The sequence below is a fragment of the Rhinopithecus bieti genome, unplaced genomic scaffold (assembly GCF_001698545.2).
Source record: "Rhinopithecus bieti isolate Rb0 unplaced genomic scaffold, ASM169854v2 scaffold_6946, whole genome shotgun sequence".
Lineage (NCBI taxonomy): Eukaryota > Metazoa > Chordata > Mammalia > Primates > Cercopithecidae > Rhinopithecus > Rhinopithecus bieti.
The window spans coordinates 452,431-478,029 of NW_016805697.1; the positions used below are offsets into that span (position 1 = coordinate 452,431).

General features: G+C 36.3%; 1 protein-coding gene and 1 pseudogene across 1 annotated transcript in view; one reads left to right on the forward strand and one right to left on the reverse strand.

The window, feature by feature from the left end:
- Positions 1-254: 254 nt before the first annotated feature.
- MIB1 (MIB E3 ubiquitin protein ligase 1) overlaps positions 255-25,599 on the reverse strand; it is a 141,850-nt gene continuing 116,505 nt past the window's right edge. Inside the window, exons 16-21 of the mRNA XM_017873525.1 lie at positions 23,207-23,388; positions 20,915-21,107; positions 16,773-16,851; positions 13,096-13,209; positions 11,710-11,810; positions 255-5,895 (exon numbers count right to left, since the gene is read on the reverse strand). Of these exons, the coding sequence (XP_017729014.1) occupies positions 5,755-5,895; positions 11,710-11,810; positions 13,096-13,209; positions 16,773-16,851; positions 20,915-21,107; positions 23,207-23,388 (810 nt within the window). The 3' untranslated portion in view covers positions 255-5,754. The remainder of the gene's footprint in view (positions 5,896-11,709; positions 11,811-13,095; positions 13,210-16,772; positions 16,852-20,914; positions 21,108-23,206; positions 23,389-25,599) is intronic.
- On the forward strand, positions 14,008-15,372 carry LOC108530536 (60S ribosomal protein L34 pseudogene; annotated as a pseudogene).

Here is a 25,599-nt window from a genome sequence, read left to right on the forward strand (position 1 = left end):
GGTGTTAAAATATGAAAAGCTTCTTTGGCCCTTTAGATAGAGGTACCTTAATTGTAAACAATTGCAAGGAGAGCCTTCTAGATGTGGACACTTATGCTGAGTTGAAGATGTACATCCTTGTTTCTTAAAGGCATGGTAATTTCCTTTTTAACAATAACAAGTTTTTTAATGTATTAAGATTTTTTAAATGCTTTAAAAATCAAAATTCATGTATACTACTATAAAAGAATAATTCTCAAAAGATCAAAGCATTATATGATATTATAACATAGGTTTTATTAATGACAAATGTTTGCATTACTTTTAAAAGCTTAGCTCTTACTAAGCATTCTTTAACAAAAGCTAATAAGCAGAATCATTTGCCATACAGAAACTATATTCACAAACAAGGCTTTAATCCAATATTGAAAGCTAAAGAATTGAAAAAAATACAAAACACTGCTATGAGTCAACTGAACTGCTATCATTGAATATACTGCATTTACAATGACACAAACATACTGAACATAAAAACAATTTTAGGAATTTGTAAGACTAGCAATAAGAATGACATGCAATTTGTGATTTCCTTTAAAAATAATTTTTTAAAACAGAATCCATTTGAACAAAAGGTCTTTTGTTTTCTCTCATTTGAGGGGAAGACAATCTGTTTCCCAAACAGATCCTCCTTTCATTCTAAAATAGCAAACTGTGACCTCGACTCCTCTTCCCAGACACTACTTATAGATGACTTTGCATAATAACTTAATTAGAATTACTTTTCTGGTAACAGTGTCATGGCCATAAATAATCAGTTTTTAAAAAACAAACATCAATTGCAAATCTAGAAAACTTCCTTTAAAGAATTACCCAAACCCAGCACACATGCAGAATCATTAACAACAAGCTAAGCAATATGACTTTAAAACGTGTATATAATGATACACATGCACTAAAGACCATCTTTTATAAAGTTTTAATAGTGTTGCCAAGTTAATAATTCTTTCAAGGCACTGAAGAATTACACAGATGGAGCTTCCAAAATATAACTGACAACTGCTTGAACTGTTAAAAAGCCCTGAGTCAGAACTTTCAATAACTTCCTGAAATTATAGATTACAGACAAAATGGCATGTTTATTTTATTTTAAAATTACAGGACCATTTTGCTTTTTGGAGGAAATAAGCTGGGTTTATGAAACAAATCATGCAGACTATACAGGAAAAGTAAAATATTCAGCATATTACCTTTCTTAGACATTCTGTACTTGTCAATTATAACTTGCAGTTACGGATTTAGGCACCAAATTAATGTGACAAGTCAATTCTCCTGTACCTACTGCTTAAATTCTCAATGAAACAAAAACGTCAATTTTAACCTCAGGTTCCCATTTCCTCTTTCCTCACAAATAAGAATAAATGCTGGAAAAAGTAATACTCTGACAGAAAAGGAGGTAGAAAATGCCAGTGTAGCAACTTACAATTTTAATTCATCGGCTCTACTGTCTAGTTCACGTTTTTATACCAGAGTTTCATACTACTAACCAGTAAATTGAGGCTCAATCTAAAGGATATTCCCCCTCACTGTAGTAAAGCAATGTACACGAGACAGCATTAAAGTTTCCTCAAATTTAATGTTTTAAAGAAGTACAACTATCATTATTAATACTGCTATAGTTATATATATGTTAAAGTTCCTAGGCTATATATGACTATCAAGTAATATCAGTAAGCATTCCTATCATAATCAAGCAAATGAAGTAACATTGCCTTTTTGAGGGAAAACATATTTTGAAACTTTTACAAGCAGACATAAAGACAGCTGACATTTCCAACAAGGCACACGTAATTTATGAAAATCTATTATGTTCCCAATTTAGTACAAACTCAAAGTTAATCTAATTCTGATATTTAAAATGTGCCTCTCCCCTCTGGCTCAAAATGAAATAACAAACCCTTCCAATTAACAGACATTTAAAACCTACTCAATTTAATTGCTAACAATTCAGAGGAGAGGTACACTGGCCCTCCCAAAAATTTTCAGAACTTAGTGTTTACCATGATCTTAGATATTGCAAACACAAACAACTAAAGAATTTAGATGTTTCTTGATTTATATGGAGTCAAAATTCTATTCCACTGAGGAGAAGACAAAAAGAGGAGTTGTTTAATGGGTATGGAGTTTCAGTTTTGCAAGATGAAAAAGTTCTGGAGATGTTTCACAACAATGTAAATGTACTTAACATGGCTGAACTGTATACTTTACAAACAGTTCATATGGTAAATTTTATGTTTTGAGTTTTCATCACAAAAAATACAAAAAAACTATTCAAAATTCAATTTTTTACACAAATTATTACTATAAAACATGGTAGACATTCTGATAAGTGCTTTTCCTTTTGGATTAAAAAAAAGCAAGCTATAGTATTAAAGCCTATACATGACATCTATATGATCCTCTTTTTTTCTCTACACTCAAATGCTTTTCCTATCTGTTGTAACCCCACTGTACTGATCCTACTCTACCCCATCTTTAATTCTCTTAGTTCATGAATTTAACTAATTCCTAGTCCAAAAACGGTCCAAAATTCAGAATAGACAAACAGCAATTGGGCAACACATAGTATGTTTCTGCTATGTAAAAATGACCCAGCAAGCTTTCATATTTGAACCAGACACATCTTAAGCAGCATGCATTTCAATATGCTAAAATGCTCTTACGGGGTAAAGCCATAAAAATATAAATTTAAGAAATGTATTTCCAACATGAATTATCAATTAATTTTATGCTTCCATAGCTAGCTGGTCAATTTGCAATGTTTAAAGTTACAAATATCTTATGCATAATTTGGCCAGCTAAACATTCGTCTAATATATTCCTACACTAATACAAAATTATCTTTTCTTGAAAACCTTCTTGCTCCCAACAAAATTAAATATGTATCTAGTATAAGCAGTAAGAATGTTAGATTATGTGAACAAATACCATTAGAACAGCACCATCTGGTATGTTGTATGTGTATGTTTTGAGTAACAATGCTAACAATCTTAGAAGAATAAAGGAGAAAATGGCAGGGTGAGGGGTACAGAGAGGAAATCCAAACACTACTCAATGACAACTCTTCTGAAACATCAGGAAATGTGATCAGGACCTTTGGATCTCTTCCTTTTAACTACGGATTCCTTAAAATACACAACTGCTGCACAATAAATTCTGAGTGTGCTAAGATGCCATTTTTCGACTGTTATGTATCTAATCCCTGAAGCCCAATAAATACTTTTTTGCATGAATGCGTGTCAGTTTTTTTCTTTTTTTTTTAATGATTCTAAGAAAAGTAAAAGCTCTTTTGAGGCACAAGATAAAGAGGTTTAGCTAATGAGGAGGGTAACAAACCTAATTGGAAAAGTACTGCTAAGGGACATATAATAAGAGGTAGCAGATTCAGAGAGTTGGAGGAAAGTCACTGAAATGATGAAGTTCTTAATCTTATTATCACTCACAAACCCAAAATAAATGTAAAATAATTTTTAGGTGATTGAAAACATGAATAAAGTATTTTCTATTCACGCAACAAATTTCAAGGTGATACAAATACAGAAAATCCACAAGTACTAGCACTAAAATTATAACGACATTATTTCTATAATAAAAATGTATGTCATATTCTTATAAAGAAATAATTAAACTAGTCTGGAAGATGCTATCACCTTTGAGGGATCTATTTCAGCATTGCAGCCAGAAAACAGAAAGGATTTGTTTAAGGAAAGTAGAGCTAGGGACCACACAATTCTGACTGGCCAAACTCTGCAGGAGTCAGCCAGGTGCTCCCTCCTCACCAGGTGATCTAGTGGAGATGGGTAGCCCATGGCATGGAAGGAAAGGAAAAACCTAACATGCTGTTTTCATGTCTGCAAGATTGTCTGTCTGTCTCTTTATGTGAACATCATCAGTCAGATGTTCTACCTTTTTATAACTTCAAAATAGTTTTAAAACAGGCTCAGTGGCCCCTTATTAGATAACTGAGTCCATACAAATTTTCAAATTTGAAATCTATAAAAATTGTACTGTTCTAAATGATAGCAGTTACTCAGCTAAACATAGACATGGAATTGTTGAGACTACAAAATCAGCAAGCAAAGCTTCCCATTGCTTTCACCAGGACTTGCAAAGGCAGCAATGATTAAACAGCCAGAAACAGTGTTATGAGGGCTAGAGACTTCATACTTTCAAATTTAGTTGGTATTCTACAAAAACTGAAGTAAGAAAAGCTAGCCAGATTTAAAGGAGGGAAAAAAACTACAAAAGAGGATAACTATTTTTAGGAAAAAGCTTATCAACAGCATATAGTAGACACTATGTAAACAGCTGATATAGTCTAGCAGCAATGAATGCCCAAACACTTATTTATGTGTATATTTACTCAGGAGACAATAAGACTACAAAGAAGATCATTCAAAGGAGAAAAAAAAAATGATTAAATGCTCTAAAGTTTGTTGTTGTTTTTAAAGTCTACAGGTAAGCAGACATTTCTATAAATGTCCTGGTCACTCTTCCTAAAGTACTTATAATTAGGTTATTGACCATGTCTTGGATATTGTTGGCAGTTTAAATAATATCCTCATCTGTAGGTATACATAGAAAGACTGTTTTCTTTACAGTAAAACTTACTATAAAGAAAGAGATAATGGAAATAAGGCCTATAATGAAGACAGAATCAGTAACACTGTCAGAATTAACTGATACAAAGAAGAAAAGACTGCTGCCTTTGGAAAAGGCATTATTTTTTGCAGATCACTGGGGTACTATTCAGTACATCAGCAAAGCTAAATAGAACCTCAGAGGTCCAAATAGGGCAATGTCATTTCACTGCTCAGATCAAGCTCAAGCCCAGATAAGTAATCACAGAAAACCTGAAGTACACTTTTCACAGATTTTTTAAAAAACACTGGCTGAACAAAATAGTGTATAAATTAACATAGGAAAGGCAACTGCTAGTGGCCAGTTAATAGATACTCCTGTTTTTTTTTCTTTTCAGTTGCCCACTATTATTGCTTATTTTTCCTTTTCTTGTCTATCAGTCATCTTGAAACTGGTAATCTGATTCAAGTTAATGTTCCTTTTGAATCTAGAAAGTAAGATAAATGCAAAGTCATTATTCCCTCATTCTATGCTTCCATTTACTCTAAGAATTCAGAAAGAAATATGTGGATAACTTCCTGTTATCTTAAAAAGAGAATCATCCCTTCGGTATTCCCTTAACTATCTGGAACTTGTACTGTCATTTTATAATTTACCATGTGACATAATGGTTTGACCTGCCCCTTTTATTTGATGCATGACTTTTCAGAGAACCTGTATCAACTCACTGTGTAAAACCATGATGAAATGAAGTATAACTGATCACAAAGAATTATGTCTTTTGAGATCTAACAGATTTATAAATTGTAAGAGAAAATGCAATTTTAAAAAAAGGATATCCTTAAAGGACTTTCCTCTTAGAAGTCAAAAGTAAATTACCTATGAGTTACATGAATTTGATTTTCAAATTTAAAACAAAACAAAAAACACAACTTCCAACACCGTTTTGTAGGGTTTTTTGTTCTGGTACATTTACAGCCTAATTATACTCTAATTAAACTTATAATCTAGTTTAATTACAGCCTAATTAAACTATGATATTAGAAATTAACTCATCAGAACTTCCAACTAGATCAAAAGCCTACTAAGATCTCATGACTAGATACATTAGCTAACAAAATACACCATGTGTCTTAGTTAATACAAAAGAATCCTTCGTTCAATAGCCTTGCGACAGATAGGACATTCACTCATGCGGTCCCCACAGAGCTGACAGGTTCCGTGACCACAGAGGAAAATCATATTCTTCAGACGATCCAGACACACAGGGCACATTGTCTGTAATGTGAGATAACCAAGTAATAAATTAGACACTTTATATTTGGAAAGTGACAGATGTTATATATTCATTAATTTTCTTTAGTCGTTTTAGTCAAATAGTATTTTGGTAGTTTTAAAAAATTTTTTAACATTTTTAAATAGTTAAAATGTCATCCCTACAAAATAGAAATACTGGTTGTACTATCAGGATAGTATAAAAGGTACTACATAAGACTAAAAACTATTAATACATAAAACATGGCCAGGCATGGTTGCTCATGCCTGTAATCCCAGCTACTCAAGAGGCTGAGGCATGAGAATCGCTTGAACCCAGGCAGCAGAGATTGCAGTCAGTCAAGATTGCACCGCTGTGATAGAGGCAGGAGGCAGAGAAATTCTAGGCAGACAGGGGAGGATCCCCAGTGAAACCCAACCTTTGAACTGAAAAGCCTGAAACCCACAGGCCAAAGTGAGAACTTCTATTCCTGTTTGCCCACTGTCTCCCAATTGGTTCTTTCTTTCTTTCTTTTTCTTTTTTGAGACAGAATCTCACTCTGTTGCCAGGCTGGAGTGCAGTGGCACAATCTCAGCTCACTGAAACCTCTGCCTCCCGGGTTCAAGCGATTCTACTGCCTCAGCCTCCCGAGTAGCTGGGACTACAGGTGCGCGCCACCACACTCAGTTAATTTTTTTTGTACTTTTAGTAGAGATGGCGTTTCACCATGTTGGTCAGGATGGTCTTGATCTGACCTCGTGATCTGCCTGTCTCAGCCTCCCAAAGTGGTGGGATTACAGGCATAAGCCACCACGCCCAGCCCAATTAGTTCTTTCTAAATAATGTCTTTTTACCAATCAATTGTTGCCTTTTCTAAAACTACCCACAGCCCACCCTGCCCACTCCTCCCATGCTGTGTCTTTAAAGACTCCAGACTCAGGTGGTAGAGGGGAGAGAGGCAATTTGACTTCAAAGGGATGACTGGACTTCGGAGGAGAGATGGCTTAACTTCAGGGAAGAGACAGCCGGACTTCAGGGGAAGATTACCTGCCTGTCCCACCTCCACTCCAGTTCCCCTCTCTGCTGAAAGCCATTTGCATCACTTAATAAAACTCTCTGCCTTCACTATCCTTCAAGTGTCCAGGTAACCTCATTCTTCTTGAACACTGGACAAGACCTCAGGACACACCAAGTGTGGGTACCCAAAATAAGGCTGTTAACACTGGCCCTTTGCCCTCACTGGTGGAGGGCAGCTACCCCACACGATGAGGCAAGGGGCCAACTGAGCTGATAACACACCGCTGTCCGTGGAAGGCAGAACTCAGACAGCACTCTAACACACACCCTCAGGGACTTTGGAGTCACAGGCACCCCCACCTGGGTGCCACTGCATAGATCCTGCAATTGCTCGTTCATGTGCTCCCTCCCGCAAGCAGCTGAGCACAGTGGCTAAGTAAACAGGGCACCTCTGTCGCAAGTCCGACAAACGGGTTGAGAAAAATCCTGCATCAACTGCTCTCCGGCCTGGGCGGCAGAGCAAGACTCTGTCTCAAAACAAACAAACAAAAAAAAACTAAATAAACCAAAACATAATAGGAAATGGATGAAAACAGCTCCATTCAGTCTAACTGAAATTCCCTGAATCTAGGTACTCAGCTGCTCTTACATAAAAAGAAGGCTGTATCATGCAATACATAGTGCAGGGTGGGGAGCAGTGCTGAGAAGTAGCTGAGAACACTTGTCAGGCACTATGCTTAGATAGGATACAATCTCAGTCCTGGTATCACTCCCACTTGGAAAATGAGGAAACTAGGCTCAGCAGGATTGAAAAACCTTCCTCAAAGCAAGCCCTAGTGTGAACCAACTCAGGGCCCCAGAGTTCTTGCTCTTAGATAATGTGCTGCACTGTATTACTATCAATGCAGATTCCCCTGAATTAAAACAAATTAGCCTTACATATTAATAAATGTAAATTTCATGAACTTACAAGAATGTAGAAGTATGTCAACTATATATGAAATTCACAAAACACATTTTACATTTATAAAATCATATTTGCCTTAATGTATCATAATACTTTCTGATTTATAGCTTTCCCAAATAACATGGAAATGAAATAACTAAAAAGAAATGTCTTCATTAAAAAACTAGGCCTAAAGCCTATATGACATGTTGTTACCAACTGTTACCAACTTCGAGAATACCAGAGATCATTGTAAAAGGAATTGTAGCCTAAATTGTTAGACTCACTCCTCCAAAGCAAACTGTCTTAAAGTTTTGAGAAGCAAAGCTGTAGAAAATCCCATCTTTTTGGATTTTAAAAAGCCGGCCAGGCACGGCAGCTCACGCCTGTAATCCTAACACTTTGGGAGGCCAAGGTAAGAGGATTGCTTGAGCCCAGGAATTCAAGACCAACCTGGGCAACATAGACATCATCTCTACAAAAAATAATAAATTAGCCAGGTGTGGCAGCACATGCCTGTAGTCCCAGCAACTTGGGAGGCTGAGGTAGGAGAACTGCTTGAGCCCAGGAGTTTCAGTATGCAGCGAGCCATGATTGTGCCATTGCACTCAAGCCTGGGTGACAGAGTAAGATCCTGTCTCAAAAAAAAAAAAAAAAAAAAATAGATTGATAATGTCATTAATAATTTCATGTCTATTAAATTTTCAAGAGGTATTTGTAATATTAGATAACTCTTATTTCCAAAAGTAGACACATCTGTGCAGCCTGTGTTAAATTTACTTTGAGATTAGTATATCCTTAATACCAAGTTAAATTAAATTTTATCTGTTAAAGAAACACTGTGGTAATAGACTAGAGATTTAAATGAAGAGAGTTATTTGAATGTTTTCTGGTTTTGTTTGTTTGTTTGTTTGTTTGTTTTTAATAACCTTGAAGGGAGTCCCTATAAGAAATCCCATCATTCCTCAATAAAACTGTTTAAATACTTCAGTGATAAAATATGGTGATGAGGATTATTTAAGGAAGAATAAAGTTGGGTAGAATGCTAACCTTTGGATGTAACAGAGCTGAATTATTCTTTTAGGATCCATATAGGGTTCAATAAATGTCACTATTCATGTTAACAATTTTAACTCACAATTAGAATACAAAATGCTTTTTATAGAAGACGTTCAAAAATCAGCTTATTCTGTAGATGTCTTATGGGAAAGTAATCAAGATGCTAGGAGCTTCAAATGTTTAAAAATGTTTTTATTTTATATTAGATGTATTAGATATATTAAATGTTTTATTTTATATTAGAACTAGCCAAATATGTTCCAAATTACATTAAGAACCTTTAAATTCATATTGATCTTTACTTATTCATTCTATAACAAGTATCGCTAGATGCTGGATTTCAAAAGAAAAACTGGTCCAATCAGAGTTTTCATCTCTTCAGATGGGGGTTTAAATGCCTAATAAATTCAGACATTCAATTATTTCCCCCCAACCCCCACAAAGAGATGGTTTCTCACTCTGCCATCTGGACTGGAGTGTAGTGGCACTGTCATAGCTCATTTCAGCCTCAAACTCCTGGGCCCCAGTCATCCTCCTGCCTCAGTTTCCTGAGAAGCTGGGACTCCAGGCATGTGTCATCACGGCCCGCTGATTTGTTTTAAAAATTTTTGTAGAGACAGGGTCTTGTTATGTTGCTCAGGCTGATCTCAAACTCCTGGGCTCAAGCAATCCTCCCACCTCAGCATGCTGAGCAGCTGGGATTACAGGCACACATCACTGCAACTGACCAATTCTTAATTAGTTATCACAAGGGTCATTAGTTATCCTGGGCCGCTAACTACTGACCATGTTATTTTCTTATAAATTCAGATAGAAAACACAGGAGTGATGATTCTAACAATTGAATGGCAATACTGATGTGATTGGCTAAATAAAGAACTGCTCAAGCCTGTGAATCAGATTTAGTAACTTGGTCAAATGGTAAGGTATGGCCAAAAAGAAAAAAGATTTGCTGTCTTACTTAACATAACAAACCTACAAGTTTTTGCTAATTTTTTATCTTATTGTTGCTTTTATTAAATATTAGGTAGATATAAAAGAGTACATTTGTTGATACATATAAGATGTAAAGAACAGCCAGGCACGGTGGCTCACGCCTGTAATCTCAGCACTTTGGGAGGGGAAGGTGGGTAGATCACTTGAGGCCAGGAGTTCAAGACCAGCCTGGACAACATGGCAAAACCCTATCTCTAATAAAAACACAAAAATTCGCTGAGGGTGGCGGTGTGCACCTGTAGTCCCAGCTACTTGGGAAGCTGAGGCATGAGAATCACTTGAATCTGAGAGGCAGAGGTTTCAGTGAGCCAAGATTGCACCACTGCACTCCAACCTGGGTGACAGAGTGAGACTCTTAAGAAAAAAAAAGAAAAAAAGATATAAAGAATAACATAACAAACACCCAGTTTAAACTATGGAATGTTACTCTTATTTTTGAAGCCCCTCTATAAATCCTCCCCAATCCTTTCCATGTATCCCTCACTGATGACTACTATGGTGAATTTTGCATTATCTTTCCCCTGCTTTTCTTTATGGTATATGTGTGTACAGACACGTTTTTCCTTTTTTTTTTTTTTTTTTGAGACAGTCTCACTCTGTCACCCAGGCTGGAGTGCAGTGGCACGATCTTGGCTCACTGCAACCTCTACCTCCCAAGTTCAAGCGACTCTCCTGACTCAGCCACCAGAGTAGGCTGAGACTAGAGGCACGCACCACCGTGCCCAGCTAATTTTTGTATTTTTAGTAGAGACTGGGTTTTGACATATTGGCCAGGCTGGTCTTGAACTCCTGAACTCAGGTGATCTGCCTGCCTCAGCCTCCCAAAGTACTGGGATTACAGGCGTGAGCCATCATGTCGGCCCCTTTCTATTAAAGTATCACACGTATATAGAAATGTTCATGACTTATAAGTGTACAGTTTAATACAAGTTCACAAACTGATCAAGCTCATGTATCTGGTACTCAGATCAAGAAACAAGAGCATTCAGACCTAGAAACTTCCCTTGTGCCCCTTCCCAGCCGTCTCTTGCCAAGAAAACCACTATCTTTGAATTTTTTTTTTTTTTTTTTTGAGACGGGGTCTCACTCTGTCACCCAGGCTGGAGTGCAGTGGTACGATCACAGCTCACCACAGCCTCGATCGTCCAGGTTCAAGTGATCCTTCCACCTCAGCCTCCAAGTAGTTGGGAGGTCACCACACCCAGCTAATTTTTTTTATTATTATTTGTAGAGCTGAGGTCTCACTGTGTTGCCTAGGCTGCTCTTGAACTCCTGGGCTCAAGAAATCCTCCTACCTTGGCCTCCCAAAGTGCTGAGATTCCAGGCATGAACCACTGCGCCTGGACTATCTTCGACTTCTAATACCATCTGTATGGGTTTTTTCCAAGTTTATATTCCTAAACAATAACCTGTTCCATTTTATTAGATAATGACAAACTGTCTTCCAAAGTGTTTCTACTAATACATATTCCCACCAGCAGTGTATGAGTTATGGCTGCTACATATTCTGCCTAACACTTGATACTGACAGTCTTTAACATTTTCCTCAATCTAATAGTTATGAAAAAGAACTTCCTTGTGGTTTTAGTTTTCATTTCCTGATCACTAATGTGATTGGATCATTTTTTCATGTTCATTGGCCATTTGTGTGTTACCTGTTTTGGAAAGTGCCAGTTAAACACTCTAATCATTGCAAATATTCAAATAATACAAGTGATACACTAATATAAACCATACTTATTACAGAAACACTAGTAGTTTTACAGGAAAATATTCAGTGCCATTCATAGCGTCACTGTTTACATGAAATCATTATTACCTGCTCTTTAATGTCTTGTAACTGTTGCTGCAACTTTTGCACATCTGCATTGACATTGGTATTATCCTTGTCCTTTTGTAACACTGGAATATTCCCACTTGCTATAATGTAGATTTGAAAAGATTTTCAGTTATTATTGCTTCGACAGAATGACATTGTATTTATAAAATTATTACTGTTTTGTTTATTAAAAACATAAAACTATTATTACAATCCTCTTTAAAAATTTTTCTCACTCTTGGACAACAGATACAGTAGTGACATTCTGTTATACTCTTCCATTTATGAACTCCAAAAAGAAATAGTTTGCACATTAATTTATAATTATATTTAATTCAGCCAGAGCACAATCCATACACAGACTTCTGGGTTTTCCAAGGCGCTACATGCTTCCTTTAGCAAGCTCACCAATACGTTCTATGCTTGTTTCCTCTGTTCCTGTACCATATGAACCAAGAAAGTAACCAGCAGAGTTTTGGCCAGCTTTGGCAGCAATAATTAAGATCTCTTAGATGATTTTTATGAGGACATACAAAAATCTAGTCTCCTTTCTTTATGACTAAACTTCCTTGTTATTACTGATTTGAGATGAGAAACTCAAGAAAGGCCATCATTCGTAGTATGCAAACATGAAGGAAATCTTTGACTTCACTTTTCCTATTCTCTAGATTCTTGGGCTTTTATTCTAGCTAATCTGTCCCTGAGATTTTTATTCTGTTCTATTTGTGATAAAGACAAAAGTCTCATGCAGAAGTTGCTACACACTAATGCTCTTCCTCATCTCATAAAACATGTTCAGAGAATATGAAATCAAAGAAACCATTCAGCTAATATCTAGTGCAAAGAGAAAAAATACTTTGAAACAGCTGTACTGTTGAAAATGTTGAGGGTAAATCATTTATTTTTCATTTTTCCACCCTTTCACTGTTACATTTTTGTTTGCCTATAGTTACTCTGCCCCAAATAATTACCATTCCCTAAAAAACCTAAACGAAGTAAATAAACCTGTTGCATAATGGAAGCAGGTTAATACTTTCAGTAAACTGAAAAATAAATTGTAATATGGTGCCCCGCCCCGGACAAAACACACTAAACTTCATCTTAAAATAGAGCACAAATTTTCTTCATGCAAGAACACAACAATATTCTTAATAGCATACATGTTTCTCAAAAGATTGATGTTACAGTTCTATAATCACAGAAAAATAGAATTTCAGGTTTCTTGTAATATAACAAGAGCACCAGAAAACAATACCTGCTTCACTGTGGATCCAAGTCAGACATCTTAGGTTTTATAAGGCAGTAGTATATTACGAAAGAGAAGAGGTGTTCATGCAAGTCCCCCAAAAAAGCAAAATATGAAAATGCTTAAGACAATTGACTTACAGATATCATCAGTGGCATCTTCTGAACTTTTCCCTCCACAGCACATAATGAAAGGTACTCTTCGTTCAACTACTGCTCGACACTGCACACACTTTTTCATTAGGTTAGCACAGTCTGGAGAATGGTAACACAGACACTTCTTACAAGAGAGAACATTAATGAAAGTGTTGCCTTTCTCTGCTAATCTTTATGACTTAAACTTCACACTGAAATATATGTTATACAAGTTACATCAATATGCAATTCTACCTCCTTAAAATGTTATCAACCTAAGAATGAGTATTCTCCATCAGTAGCCTCCAGAATAGAGAGCCCACCATTATGAAAACAATGACATTTTCTAATACAGCTGAATAAACTGTGAAATTTGTTTTTTAAAGAAATAAGTGAAACAATATTTCAAGATCTTAAGACTTGAGAATAAAGGAGAGAGATAATACTGACAAATGTCAACTAATACTAGAATTATAAGCTTGCTTACATGATAATTTTCTTTATATTTGTTTATTTTTATTTTACTTTAAGCTCTGGGATACATGTGCAGAGCGTGCAGGCTTGTTACACAGGTACACATGTGCCATGGTGGTTTGCTGCACCTATCAATCCATAATCTAGATTTTAGGTCCTGCAGGCATTAGCTATTTGTCCTAAATGCTCTCTCCCCCCCGCCCACCACCCCGCCAACATGATAATTTTCTAAAAATATTTTCTATTGTAAATGGCTTTTCTCCGAAAGTACTAAAATACACTGAACAATTCTTTCCTTCTCTTATCAAATTGATGCAATGTAACAAGGAAATTGCTTACTGATTGCTTTTTTAATATAGCAGTTCAGGAAAAAAATTTAATTCTCATAAAAGATTATCTTTCTAATATTTGATTTGCAAAGGCTATAAACAATATTTCAGAAGAATGCGTTCCCATTCCAATAAGAAATACCTAGACACAACTGTATGTTGTGAATTGTTAATACTACCTTACATCTCAACTTGTTAATTAATTATAAAATAACACACAGCAATTCAACATACTCTTTCTCGTTAACATTTATTACGAAAATGGATCCCATGTCTTAGCCTACATATCAAGTGTCTTGTCATTTCAACAATGGGAAAAATAATGGAAACCATGGCAGAATATCCAGGCTGTGGCAAACCACGAGATTTGAACAAAGCACAAAACCACTGATGTGGACAGAGTAGGGCCTACATTCCTAATAGTTTACTACACACACTGATGGATGGAGAACAGTTAGTTACCAAGGCTGACCTCATGCCAAAACCTAAACATAAATGGGTCTGACGCTTGGTTATACATGACGCACTAGGTAGGAGCTAACGCTAAGTGGAAATCTGGTTTGGGATTTGTCTTCAATTTGAAGGCAGATTTTTTTCTTAAACATAAGGACTAACTGACTAAATATATAATATATAAACACAATTATCTAATATTAACTGTTAAGTTTAGTTATTGTATTGTTTCTATCTTTGCTTCTATCTTCTCTATTTGTATTGTTTCTATCTATATTGTTTCTAATCTTTCTTCAGCACCTCCAAAAGGGATGTAATCTCTCCTTCCTTTGGCGTGCCAAGGCACTTTCACCGCCTAACCTGACTGTGACGGCAGTACTGCACTAACTACGTTACCATATACTCCTTGGGAAAGGAATATATTCTACCTCAGTTTCATCTCCTTTAGCAAATAAATGTTTAACAGCATGTCTATAAAATAGAGAAAACCATCTACTTCTTAGTATTGTTCTGAAAATAAATGAGGAAATACTCAAAAACAGATTAAATGCCTGGTACAGAGTTAAGAGCTCAATAAAAGTTGGTTGTTACTCTTGTCATTAAATACATTTTAAAGCAAAGACTGTTTTTCCTCTTTCAGGGATGCTATCTAGAGGCACTCAAGCATGATCCAGTTTTGACGCACCATCATAGGCTTTCCTACAACACAGCATTTAACAAAACTAGGCTGTCCCAAACCCTGGTATTGTTAACTTTGTATCAAGAAGGTAGGGAAAGCACCAATGTCTGCATGTGGCGGGTGCCCAGGCAGACTTCAAGGGATTCATGCTGTGAGACCTAAAGTTCTTGTAAGGTTGTCTAAAATTTTAAAAACTGTCAGCACAGCCGATAGTGTTTCCATGACTGCTAAATGTACCCATGACAGGATCAAGAATGCTTTCCTTTCAAAGAGCAGAATGTCATCGTGAAAATGTTGAAGGCACAAGCCCAGAGTCAGAAAGCTAAATTTAAAGCTGAAGCTTTTTAAATTAAAAAAAAAATTTAATTTAATTAAAAAAAAATTTAAAAAGGAGCAAAGACCATGGCAAAAATTCTGGAAGCTCCTGGGGGGAAATATTATATTAAGGCTCTAGAATCTGTGTTATCAACTAATAATTATAATCATCTTTCAGGTCTCATGTAGGTATCACTTTAGTGAATGATAGACGTCAGCAAACTACACCTGAGGGCCAAATCTGACCTGTCATCTGCTTTTATAAAACCAGTTTCATTGAACACAGTCAGGCCCATTTATTTACATATTTTCCACGATTGTTTTTGCACTACAGTGCAGAGTAGAGCAGTGGGAAAGAGTTGAGTGGTTACTACAGAAACCATGTGGCCTACAAAGCCAAAAATATTTACTATTTCACCCTTTACAAAAAATGTCTGCCAACCTCTGGCCTATGAAAGCTTAAGTAACCTGAGTCCTTTTTACTCAAGACAGAGAATTCTCTATGTGCCCTTTTGATAGTATTGGGTAATAGCCATTATACCACTCTTTTGTAAACAAAAACAGTCACTTTAGGCAAAATGTTAAAAAAGAAAACCTTCACCCTTTCTTCAGTTGACCAGCTGCCTATTGCAATTTATTTATTTATTTATTTATTTATTTATTTATTTATTTATTTTTGAGACAGTCTCAGTCTGTTGCCCAGGCTGAGGACATGAGAATCGCTTGAATTGGGAAGGCAGAGGTTGCAGTGAGCTGAGATTGTGCCACTGCACTCCAGCCTGGGTGACACAGCGAGACTCTGCCAAAAATAAAAAATAAAATAAAATAAAATCCTTCACTGGGACAAAATGAAGAAAAAGCAAAGGGAAGAAATATTTTAACAGTTGCATGAACTTGAAAAGAACAAGGGCTAAAGGCCTTCGACAATATATTTAAAGAAACTTTTAACATCTTTAAATTTTATACTATCCTCACAAAGAACAATATTTCTAAAACTCTCCTTGGCATAAACAGTTTATCACAGCCCCAGAAACGGTTGCTGTTGATTCTTCTGCAGTGAGGAAAGTACACAGGAGAGGCAATACTAAGGTGAAGACAAATGAAGACATGCTAATTTTATATGTGAACAAAGGCTAGAGTAAATGTTTTAATATTTATTTTTCAAAATAAATTTCTATTATATGTGGAAAGAGACCCTTTTGTGCTAATACAACTGAAATAAAACACAGCATATTCAGTCTTCCCTAATGCTCAGACGCATGGAGGGAAACAGCTGACATTCTAGTATGGAGAAAGAAATAGGAGGTACTCGGGGCCCATCAACTTTTTTATGAGTTATCCAAAAGCAAAAGCAAAAAACCCCTCAAAACCATGATTTTGTTTCACTTTCTATTTTTATAATAATATTGAGGAACTCTGTATAGGCTACTTACTCTCACAAGCACACATGTGGCCACAGGGTTGAAAAAGAACAGCTGCTTTCTTGTCAGAGCATACCACACATTCTTCAATCTACAGAAAAAGAGGTTACAGCACAGAGTGACCATCTATAGATAAATCTAGTAACGTTAACAAGTTCGATTATATCCAAATGTATTTCCTCCACAAGAAAACACTCTAGGCACAGAGAAAGTTAACACACACTTTCCCCTCATCCTCAACTTTCCTGGTTATTCATTTTCACATCTTTATATACCCTAGCTTAACAGGCACTTATTTCTATTCTACCTTCATCTCCCTATCTGTCCTAAAATATAGAATAAAAAAAACTCCACTTCCTCTGAGAAAGCCTCTGGAGGCTTCAATATTTTCCCCCCAAAAACTACTTTTGAGGGGGAACTAAAAAAGACAATGAACAAATAAAGAAGTAAAATAAGAAATGACTAGGCCGGGTGCAGGGGTTCACACTTGTAATCCCAGCACTTTGGGAGGCCGAGGCGGGCGGATCACAAGGTCAAGAGATTGAAACCATCCTGGCTAACACAGTGAAATCCCATCTCTACTAAAAATACAAAAAATTAGCCAGGCGTGGCAGCGTGCACCTGTAGTCCCAGCTACTCCAGAGGCTGAGGCAGGAGAACGGCGTGAACCCAGGAGGCGGAGCTTGCAGTGAGCCAAGATCATGCCACTGCACTCCAGCCTGGGCGACAGAGCGAGACTCCATCTCAAAAAAAAAAAGAAATGACTGAAAGAAATGACTAAAAGAAGACAGATTTCTAATATTAATAAAAATCTAGCTAGACTAGCCAAATTGCTAAAATCCAAGAGGGATTTTTCTGTTTACCCACATTTAAGATACTCTACCTTAAAGTGCCCTTTTCCAGAACTTGGTCAGTTCCCATGCTGCCTGAAGCCCACGGCTTTGGGCTGTTCTTTCTCCCTGATCTCTAGAAAGACTTCCACAGCCTGTTCATAATCTCCCTCACTTTCACCTCCTCTTCATGTCCACTTAATCTGAGCTTGGACATTTAACTATTAATCACCTTGGCTCTGGCTTCCTGTATCCCCACCCCACAGCCCTTGGCCACTCATCTGTCTTTCACCTATTCTCCCTTCTAACACACAGTCACATTTAGCCATCTCTGGCGTCACTTAATATTACTGTTCAAAAATGGCAACTACTACTACTTACCTACAGCATCACCCAAACAACCAAATACATGCAGGCGTGCTCTCTCTCTTTCTCTCTATGGACTTTCCCAACTTACACCTCAGTATGTACACAGAATTTATGTAAGTATAGAAAAAGTCGAATGCAGTAAGACATGGTTGATCAAGACACTGACATTCTGGATTCAAAATCTACCTCCAACACCAACAAATTACCTAACATTGTTGGGCTACAACATTATTTATCTAAACAATAAAGAATAATCCTTCACAGGGTGATAAAGAGTAAATCAGATAGGTATAAAGTAGTTCAACATGTAATATATAAAATCAGTGCCTAATACCTAATAATTATCTTCTCCTTTCTATATAACGTGTTAGTTTTTAAAATGGTTTCCATTGCATTTGTCTTTTTGTCTGAATTGTTTCTAAAGAGTTTAAAATAATATAGCAAACTGATCTAAAAACCATATCTGTACCTATCCCCCTATTATAAGAAAAAAAATTGTAGCCATACCTTTTCCTCCTGAATTATTTCCTTAGGTTATACTTCCAGGAGTGGAGTTACTAAACCAAAGCATATTGTGTAATGTTTGTACATACAGCCGGGTTGGCCTCCTAGACTCCAGTTTAGAGAGTGCCTGTTTGCCACTTTCCTTGCTAGCATTTTTTAAAACGTATTTTTGCTATTTCAACAGAAATAGTTCATGTTAATTCAATTAATTTCTTTCTTTGTATTTCTCTAACAGAAAAGGATCCCATGCTTGTTTATACCACCCTCCAAATACTGTAATTTGTTTTTTCTTCAATGAAGATGTTCATTATCCTTTAACCACTTGGGGTCACTATTTCTTCATAGTCAAAGGCTCTACAACCAACCTGGCAAATCTGTTGGGTGGGTATATCAATAGTTTTTCTACTTTTCTACAGATTTAAAACTTTTATATTTAAAAATCAAATTGCAAGCCCATTAATTCTCGAAATAACTATACTCAAAAGGTCTGAAAAAGAATGAAAGCGTATTCTTTCCTCTTTCCTCTCTCCTTCTCTGTTCCATCAACTATCCCTTGTGGACATCATTCTTAATTTTGTCTATGCACCTGAAAAGAACAGGGGCTTAAGAATCAAGAGACCTGCATTCAAGAACCAGCTGTCAGCATATTTCTTTGAGCCACAGCTTTTGTAAGAATAACTTCATAGCTAAGACTCTGCTTCTGACAACTTGAGGCTCTAAACTCCTACTCAGTTTATAACTCTCTTAAAGCACCTATAACACCCAATATGACAGAGTAGCTTATATATAAGTCATAGTTTACCAATAGATTACAAATTTTTATCATGTAATTATTATATACATCTTTGTCTTGACTATAAAACAGGAGTTCAATACAGGTTTGTTGAAACAGGGCTTAATCTAACAAAAAGTTTCAAACACAATGGCAGAATATGCAGATCAATCTAAAACAAAAGAATGGCTTAAATTTTTGTTCTTCTTTTATATTCTTTCCCAAACGATTACTTTGTAAGCAGGCACCTAAAGCAAATTATAAATGCCAAGTAGAATGACCCACATTAATTTATTAAGCAAGGTTAACACCTATTTAATACAAATGAAATGCCAACACAGTGTTTGGCACACAGTAAGTGCTATTAGTTCACCCTTCTCAGCTTTATGAATTGATCAAGCAGCTACATACATACAAGCATTCCAGTATCTCCTATCAAAATAACTTCACTGTGCTTTTCCTGTGCCAAAATTCTATGAAAGATACATTAATTTGGATCATAAAAACCACCCAGGCTTAGAAGGTTGAAAATAGAAGAAGCACTGGCAAGGCAACACCTTTTAAGTCACTGCCAGCTAATTCATTATGAGAATTACTAACAGCTCCTTTCTTATTAATGATGGTTAATGAATAGCTTAAGAAAAAATAAATAGCAAGACAGAAATAAAGATTATAAAAGAAGGGAATGGAAAAGAAATACAAACTCCATGAGTTTTACTTCAAAACCAACATACTCTTTGGTTTAAACTATTCACCTCAAGAGAAACATTTGTAAGAAACTCAAATTTCACTTTATATGCAACACACACACACACATTTGAGTATTGAAAAACTAAAAAATAAATTATTTCAGTAAAGCAAAATTAGTAATATGGTACAGTTATAATAAAGCACTAAGTTACATGGAAAACAATAAAACTCAGAAAAGAACTATACTTCCCAAAAAGCAAAAGGAGTCAAGAGAGAGAAAAAGTTCAGAGCAGATATAGATTTTGGCCATCACTAATTACAGGGAGACAAGACCTTTTTGCCTTCAGATGGGACATAATGTAAAGTGTGTGGCATCAACTGTGAAGCTTTCTTGCCAAAAATGTTAAGCAGACCCCGATCAAACTATTACATCTAACTTCCAGCTTACAGGAAACACAGAAGACAGCAAGTTAAACAACAACTTGATAAAACAATCAAATCTAGAATGTGTGACATTCTAACAAATAAATGAATTAAGTATTTTACAAACACGAATGCAAAACAGTTTGTGTACTTCAAAAAAAGTGCAACATACAAGTAACTACAATCCAAAGTAGAATTAAATCTATCCTTAGGTTACAGGGAGCTTTGAAAGCAAAATGGTAGATAATTTTAATTTTACCATACTTAGATATAAAGAAGGAAACACATTAACAGCTAAAAAAATTTGACAGTAAAAATGGTGTATCAATAAACTCAGATAACAATTAACTTAGCATATCAGTACATTAATAAGCAAGACTATAAACCAGCAATAAATTAAGAAATTCTGATCTCCTGATAAATACAGAAATTATGTATTCCTATATTTAAATCATTGTTTGGAAGAGCAAAATTACACAGATGCGTGACATCATTTAATCTTATCATTAATTCTAGTCTCAAAGAACTGCATAAAATGACAAAATACTATATTAAATATATCTTACCTTTGTCCTGGATTGAACCTGTTCTTTACAGATGAGGCATTTCTTGACTCGTGGAGAACATAAAGAACAGGTAGCAATATGTCCACATGGGCCAAAAAGAGTATCTCTCTTCATATCTGAGCACACCATACACTCTTCTAAGGTTTCAGAATCATTACTAATCATAGAAGGACTCCGAGAACCCACTTGACCACTAATAAAAGAAAGTATTTCAAATCAAGCCTATCTTATTACAAATTCACTAATTAAAATGTTTAAAATATACCTGGAACATCATTAGTATACATAAAAAGTCATATTAAAGAATTAAGCTTTAACATCTGTATGTGAAACACTAAATTTTTGTGTTTATATACATCTCTGCATCTTTAGGTACTTCTAACACAATTCAAACTTCAAACTGAACATTCACTCACCCAATGGAAAAGGATGAATCTTCTAACAATGAAATAAAAAACAGCAATAAAAAAAAACTTAGCATAAACAAAATGTTGCTCAGAACCTGTTGTATCTATATAGAACCAGCAGAGGAAGGCATAGGAATAAAACAAAATCCTCACTAGCCCCCATGTTATTTATCCTAACTAAAAATGGAACAAAGTGTCATCAGAGTCCACAACAGATAGGGCACTTTGGAAAATATAACACTTCAGCTGCTGTTTTGACATTTTAAATGTATCCTTAAGGCATATAAAATTATATTACAGAAAAATAGAATGCATCTGTAAACACAGATACAAGGCACAGAAATACATATGACCACCTACAGCTACAGAAAAGGGATGTCCTGTTTCTACCACAATCTTCAGAAACTCATGAACACATACACACACGTACACAAAGAGGGTCCATCTTAGACCCCATTGTTTAAAAGTTAATACTGCAGTAATTATAGTGCCTTGTATCTTTATATTTATAGATACATTCTCTTTTTTTGTTTTGTTTTGTTTTGAGATGGAATTTTGCTCTTGTTGCCCAGGTTGGAGTGCAGTGGTGTGATCTTGTGTCACTGCAATCTCCCCTCCCGGTTCAAGTAATTCTCCTGCCTCAGCATCCCAAGTAGCTGGGATTACAGGCGTGTGCCCAGCTAATTTTTGTATTTTTAGTAGAAACAGGGTTTCACCATGTTAGCCAGGCTGGTCTCGAACTCCTGACCTCAATCCACCTGCCTCAGCCTCCCAAAGTGCTGAGATTACAAGTGTGAGCCTCCGCACCTGGCCGATGCATGCTCTTTTTGTAATAGAATTTAATGTTCCTTAAGAACACACTTAAAGAAATGTATATACCTCACTATATTAATTTCCTCTATAACACAGTTCTATGCACAGATTCCAAAGAGATAATATTTCATCACTACACATAAATTATAAGAGATGCAAGGAACACTAAGGTTAAGGAACAGCTACTGAAATTTCAGTGACAAGAACCAGGTATAAAGGGCAACAACAGTTGCACAGCACTGTTCAGATTTAAAAAAGCAATGAGATGTGTACCTTTTTGTACAGCCATAAAATCTCAGAAGGAAATCAGTTATGTCATAAATAATAATTAAAATCACTGACATATCTTTCAGAAAAAGAGACAAATGTGAAATGATCATCTTTAGAGAAAACTCTACCAGGAATTGTTGCATTCATTTATTAATTCTGTCAATTCTCCATTGATACTTACTGAGTGCACCTGTCAGGCACTGAGCAGGGTGCTAAGATTTATTACAGAGTTTGTGTGAAATATATACCCTGTTCACGGAGTGTAAGTTGCCTCTCTTAGGAAGATTCTATTTAAATTATAAACACAAAGCCAGGCACAGTGGCACATGCATAAAGTCCCAGCTACTAAGGATGAAGCAAAAGGATCGCTTGAGCCCAGGAGTTTAAGTCCAACCTGGGCAACACAGCGAGACCTATTTTTAAGAAATAATAATAATAAAATAAAAAATAAATACAATTTAAAATACATATAACATTAATAACAGCAATTTTACTAGAAGACTTTTTCTTATAAATGCCTCTAACACATGGGAGTACTAGAAGATCAGACCAGTTTAGTTTCTCGGAACTTACTAAGCATAGAGCATTGCACTTAATAATGTGGGGAATATGGCATAAAATAAGAGATAAGCTGCCTGCAGAAAATTTTCAATGAAGAAAATTTCAGGGAAGAAAGGGTCAACAAAAAGACACAGGAAGAGCAAAGATAAAGACATTTTTAAGTAGCCACGTCCTCCATTATGAAACTACATGATATTTTCTGTACAGAATATTAAGTTTTACGATAATAAATTACACAAACCTGACTTTTTCCTTATGACACTTTGCCAGTGCTTTGCAGAGATTCGGATCAGGACAGAGATCAAGTGGCGACTGACCCTTCTTATTTCGAATGCTCAGGTCAGCGCCATTGGCTGCCAAGAAACAGGCAATAGATGCTGCACTCTTCTTCTCTGCCCCCTGGGTACCAAGTCCCATTATTAACTGCAATAAAATAAAAAGAGTCATGATTTTCCCTCTAGGAATCTGCCATCAATTCTTGCCATCATATATATGTATGTGTGTGTGTTGGACACTTACGATTTCCAGTCCTAATGTTCCCTCCCCACCGCTCTACCCCGGTTTTCTCAAGCATATACACAAGTATGCTTTCTCCAGTTGCAGAGGTGGACCTACATTCTCCAGCTGCAGGGGTGGACCAAAAATGGCCCAAACCAGTCAGATATTTCTACCTTACCTGTATGGCTAGTACAGGGATGGACAAATAATCCAAATCAAGTCAATTAAGCCCAACAGAAAGTGGGACTTCCGATTGAGATACTAATTAATTTGGCTCTGGAGCAGTTAGCAACCAACTTGAAACAACGACAGGAGAGAAAATTGAGAAAAGAACCAATGACTAGGAACTGAGCCAAGACATGGAGAATGAGACAAATTAGGTTCTGATCATATTATCTGAGATTCTTCTCATCATTTTATGTGAAAATAGTAGCAATAATTGTTAACATTTATTGAGTGTCTAAAATGGATCAAGTATTATTTTACACACTTTCCATGATCTTTACAACAACCTTATCGAGGTAAGTGCTCTCCTCTTCCCATTTTAAAATGAGAAAAAAAGAGGCACACAGAGCTAAGAGAATTTACCCACGGTCATAAATAAGGCAGAGGTCTCAAACACTTTGGTCTCAGAACCTTTTTACCCTCTTAAAAATGATTTTAAAATTCATATGGAAATGTGAAGGACTTAGAATAGTCAAATTAACTTCGAAAAAACAAGGAAACTGGAGGACTTACACTACCTGACTTCAACACGTATTATGTAGACAGTAATCAAGACTGGGGGTTGGCATCAAATAGCTAAAAACATAGACCAATAGAACAGAATACATGACCCAGAAAGAGACCCTCACATAAACAATTAACTGATTTTGGATAAAAGTATACTGGCAATTCAGTAGAAAAAGAAAGTCTTTTCGGCCAGGTGTGGTGGCTCATGCCTATAATCCCTGGACTTGGGGAGACTGTAGCAGGCAGATCACGAGGTCAGGAGTTCGAGACCAGTCTGGTCAACATAGTGAAACCCTGTCTCTACTAAAAATACAAAAAAATCAGTGGGGTGTGGTGGTGTGCACCTGTAATGCCAGCTACTTGGGAGGCTGAGGCAGGAGAATCGCGTGAACCCAGGAGGCGGAGGCTGCAGTGTCCCAAGATCACACCATTGCACTCCAGCCTGGGCAACAGTGCGAGAGTCTGTCTCAAAAAAAAAAAAAAAAAGAAAAGAAAAGAAACAGAAAGTCTTTTCAACCAATGGTACTGAAACAACTGGATATCCACAAGTAAATGAAACTGGATCCATACATCACACAATATATAAAATTAACTCAAAAGAATCATAGACCTAAACGTAACAGCTAAAACTTTATAAACTTCTAGTACAAAACATAAAACCTTAGTGATCTTGGGTTTGGCAAAGATGTCTCAGACAGAACACAAAAAAGAAACATAAATGATGAAAGAAAAACTTGATAAATTAGGCTTCTTCAAAATTAAAAAATTTGACTCTTCCAAATCACTATTAGAAGAATGAAAAGGGCTGGGCGCGGTGGCTCACGCCTGTAATCCCAGCACTTCGGGAGGCAGAGGCGGGCGGATCACGAGGTCAGGAGATCGAGACCATCCTGGCTAACAAGGCAAAACTCCATCTCTACTAAAAAGAATACAAAAAATTAGCCAGGCATGGTGGCAAGCGCCTGTTAGTCCCAGCTACTCGGGAGGCTGAGGCAGGAGAATCACCTGAACCCAGAAGGCGGAGGTTGCAGTGAACCGAGATCATGCCACTGCACTCTAGCCTGAGTGACACAGCGAGACTCCGTCTCAAAAAATAAAAAATAAAAAAAGAATGAAAAGACAAACCTCCTACCGAGAGAAAATATGTGCACTCACATATAAAGAATTTGTATTCCGATTACATAAAGAACTCTCAAACCTCAGTAATAAGAAAACAACCAGCACAACAAAGTAATGAACAAAAGATTTGAGCAGACACTTTGTAAAATACATGTGGTGACAGGCAAATGAAAAGATGCTCAATATCAAGTCATTAGGGAAATGCAAATTAAACTACAGTAAGATACCACCACGTATCTATTTATGAATGGTTGATGTCATAAAGAACTGAATAGCCAGGCGCCG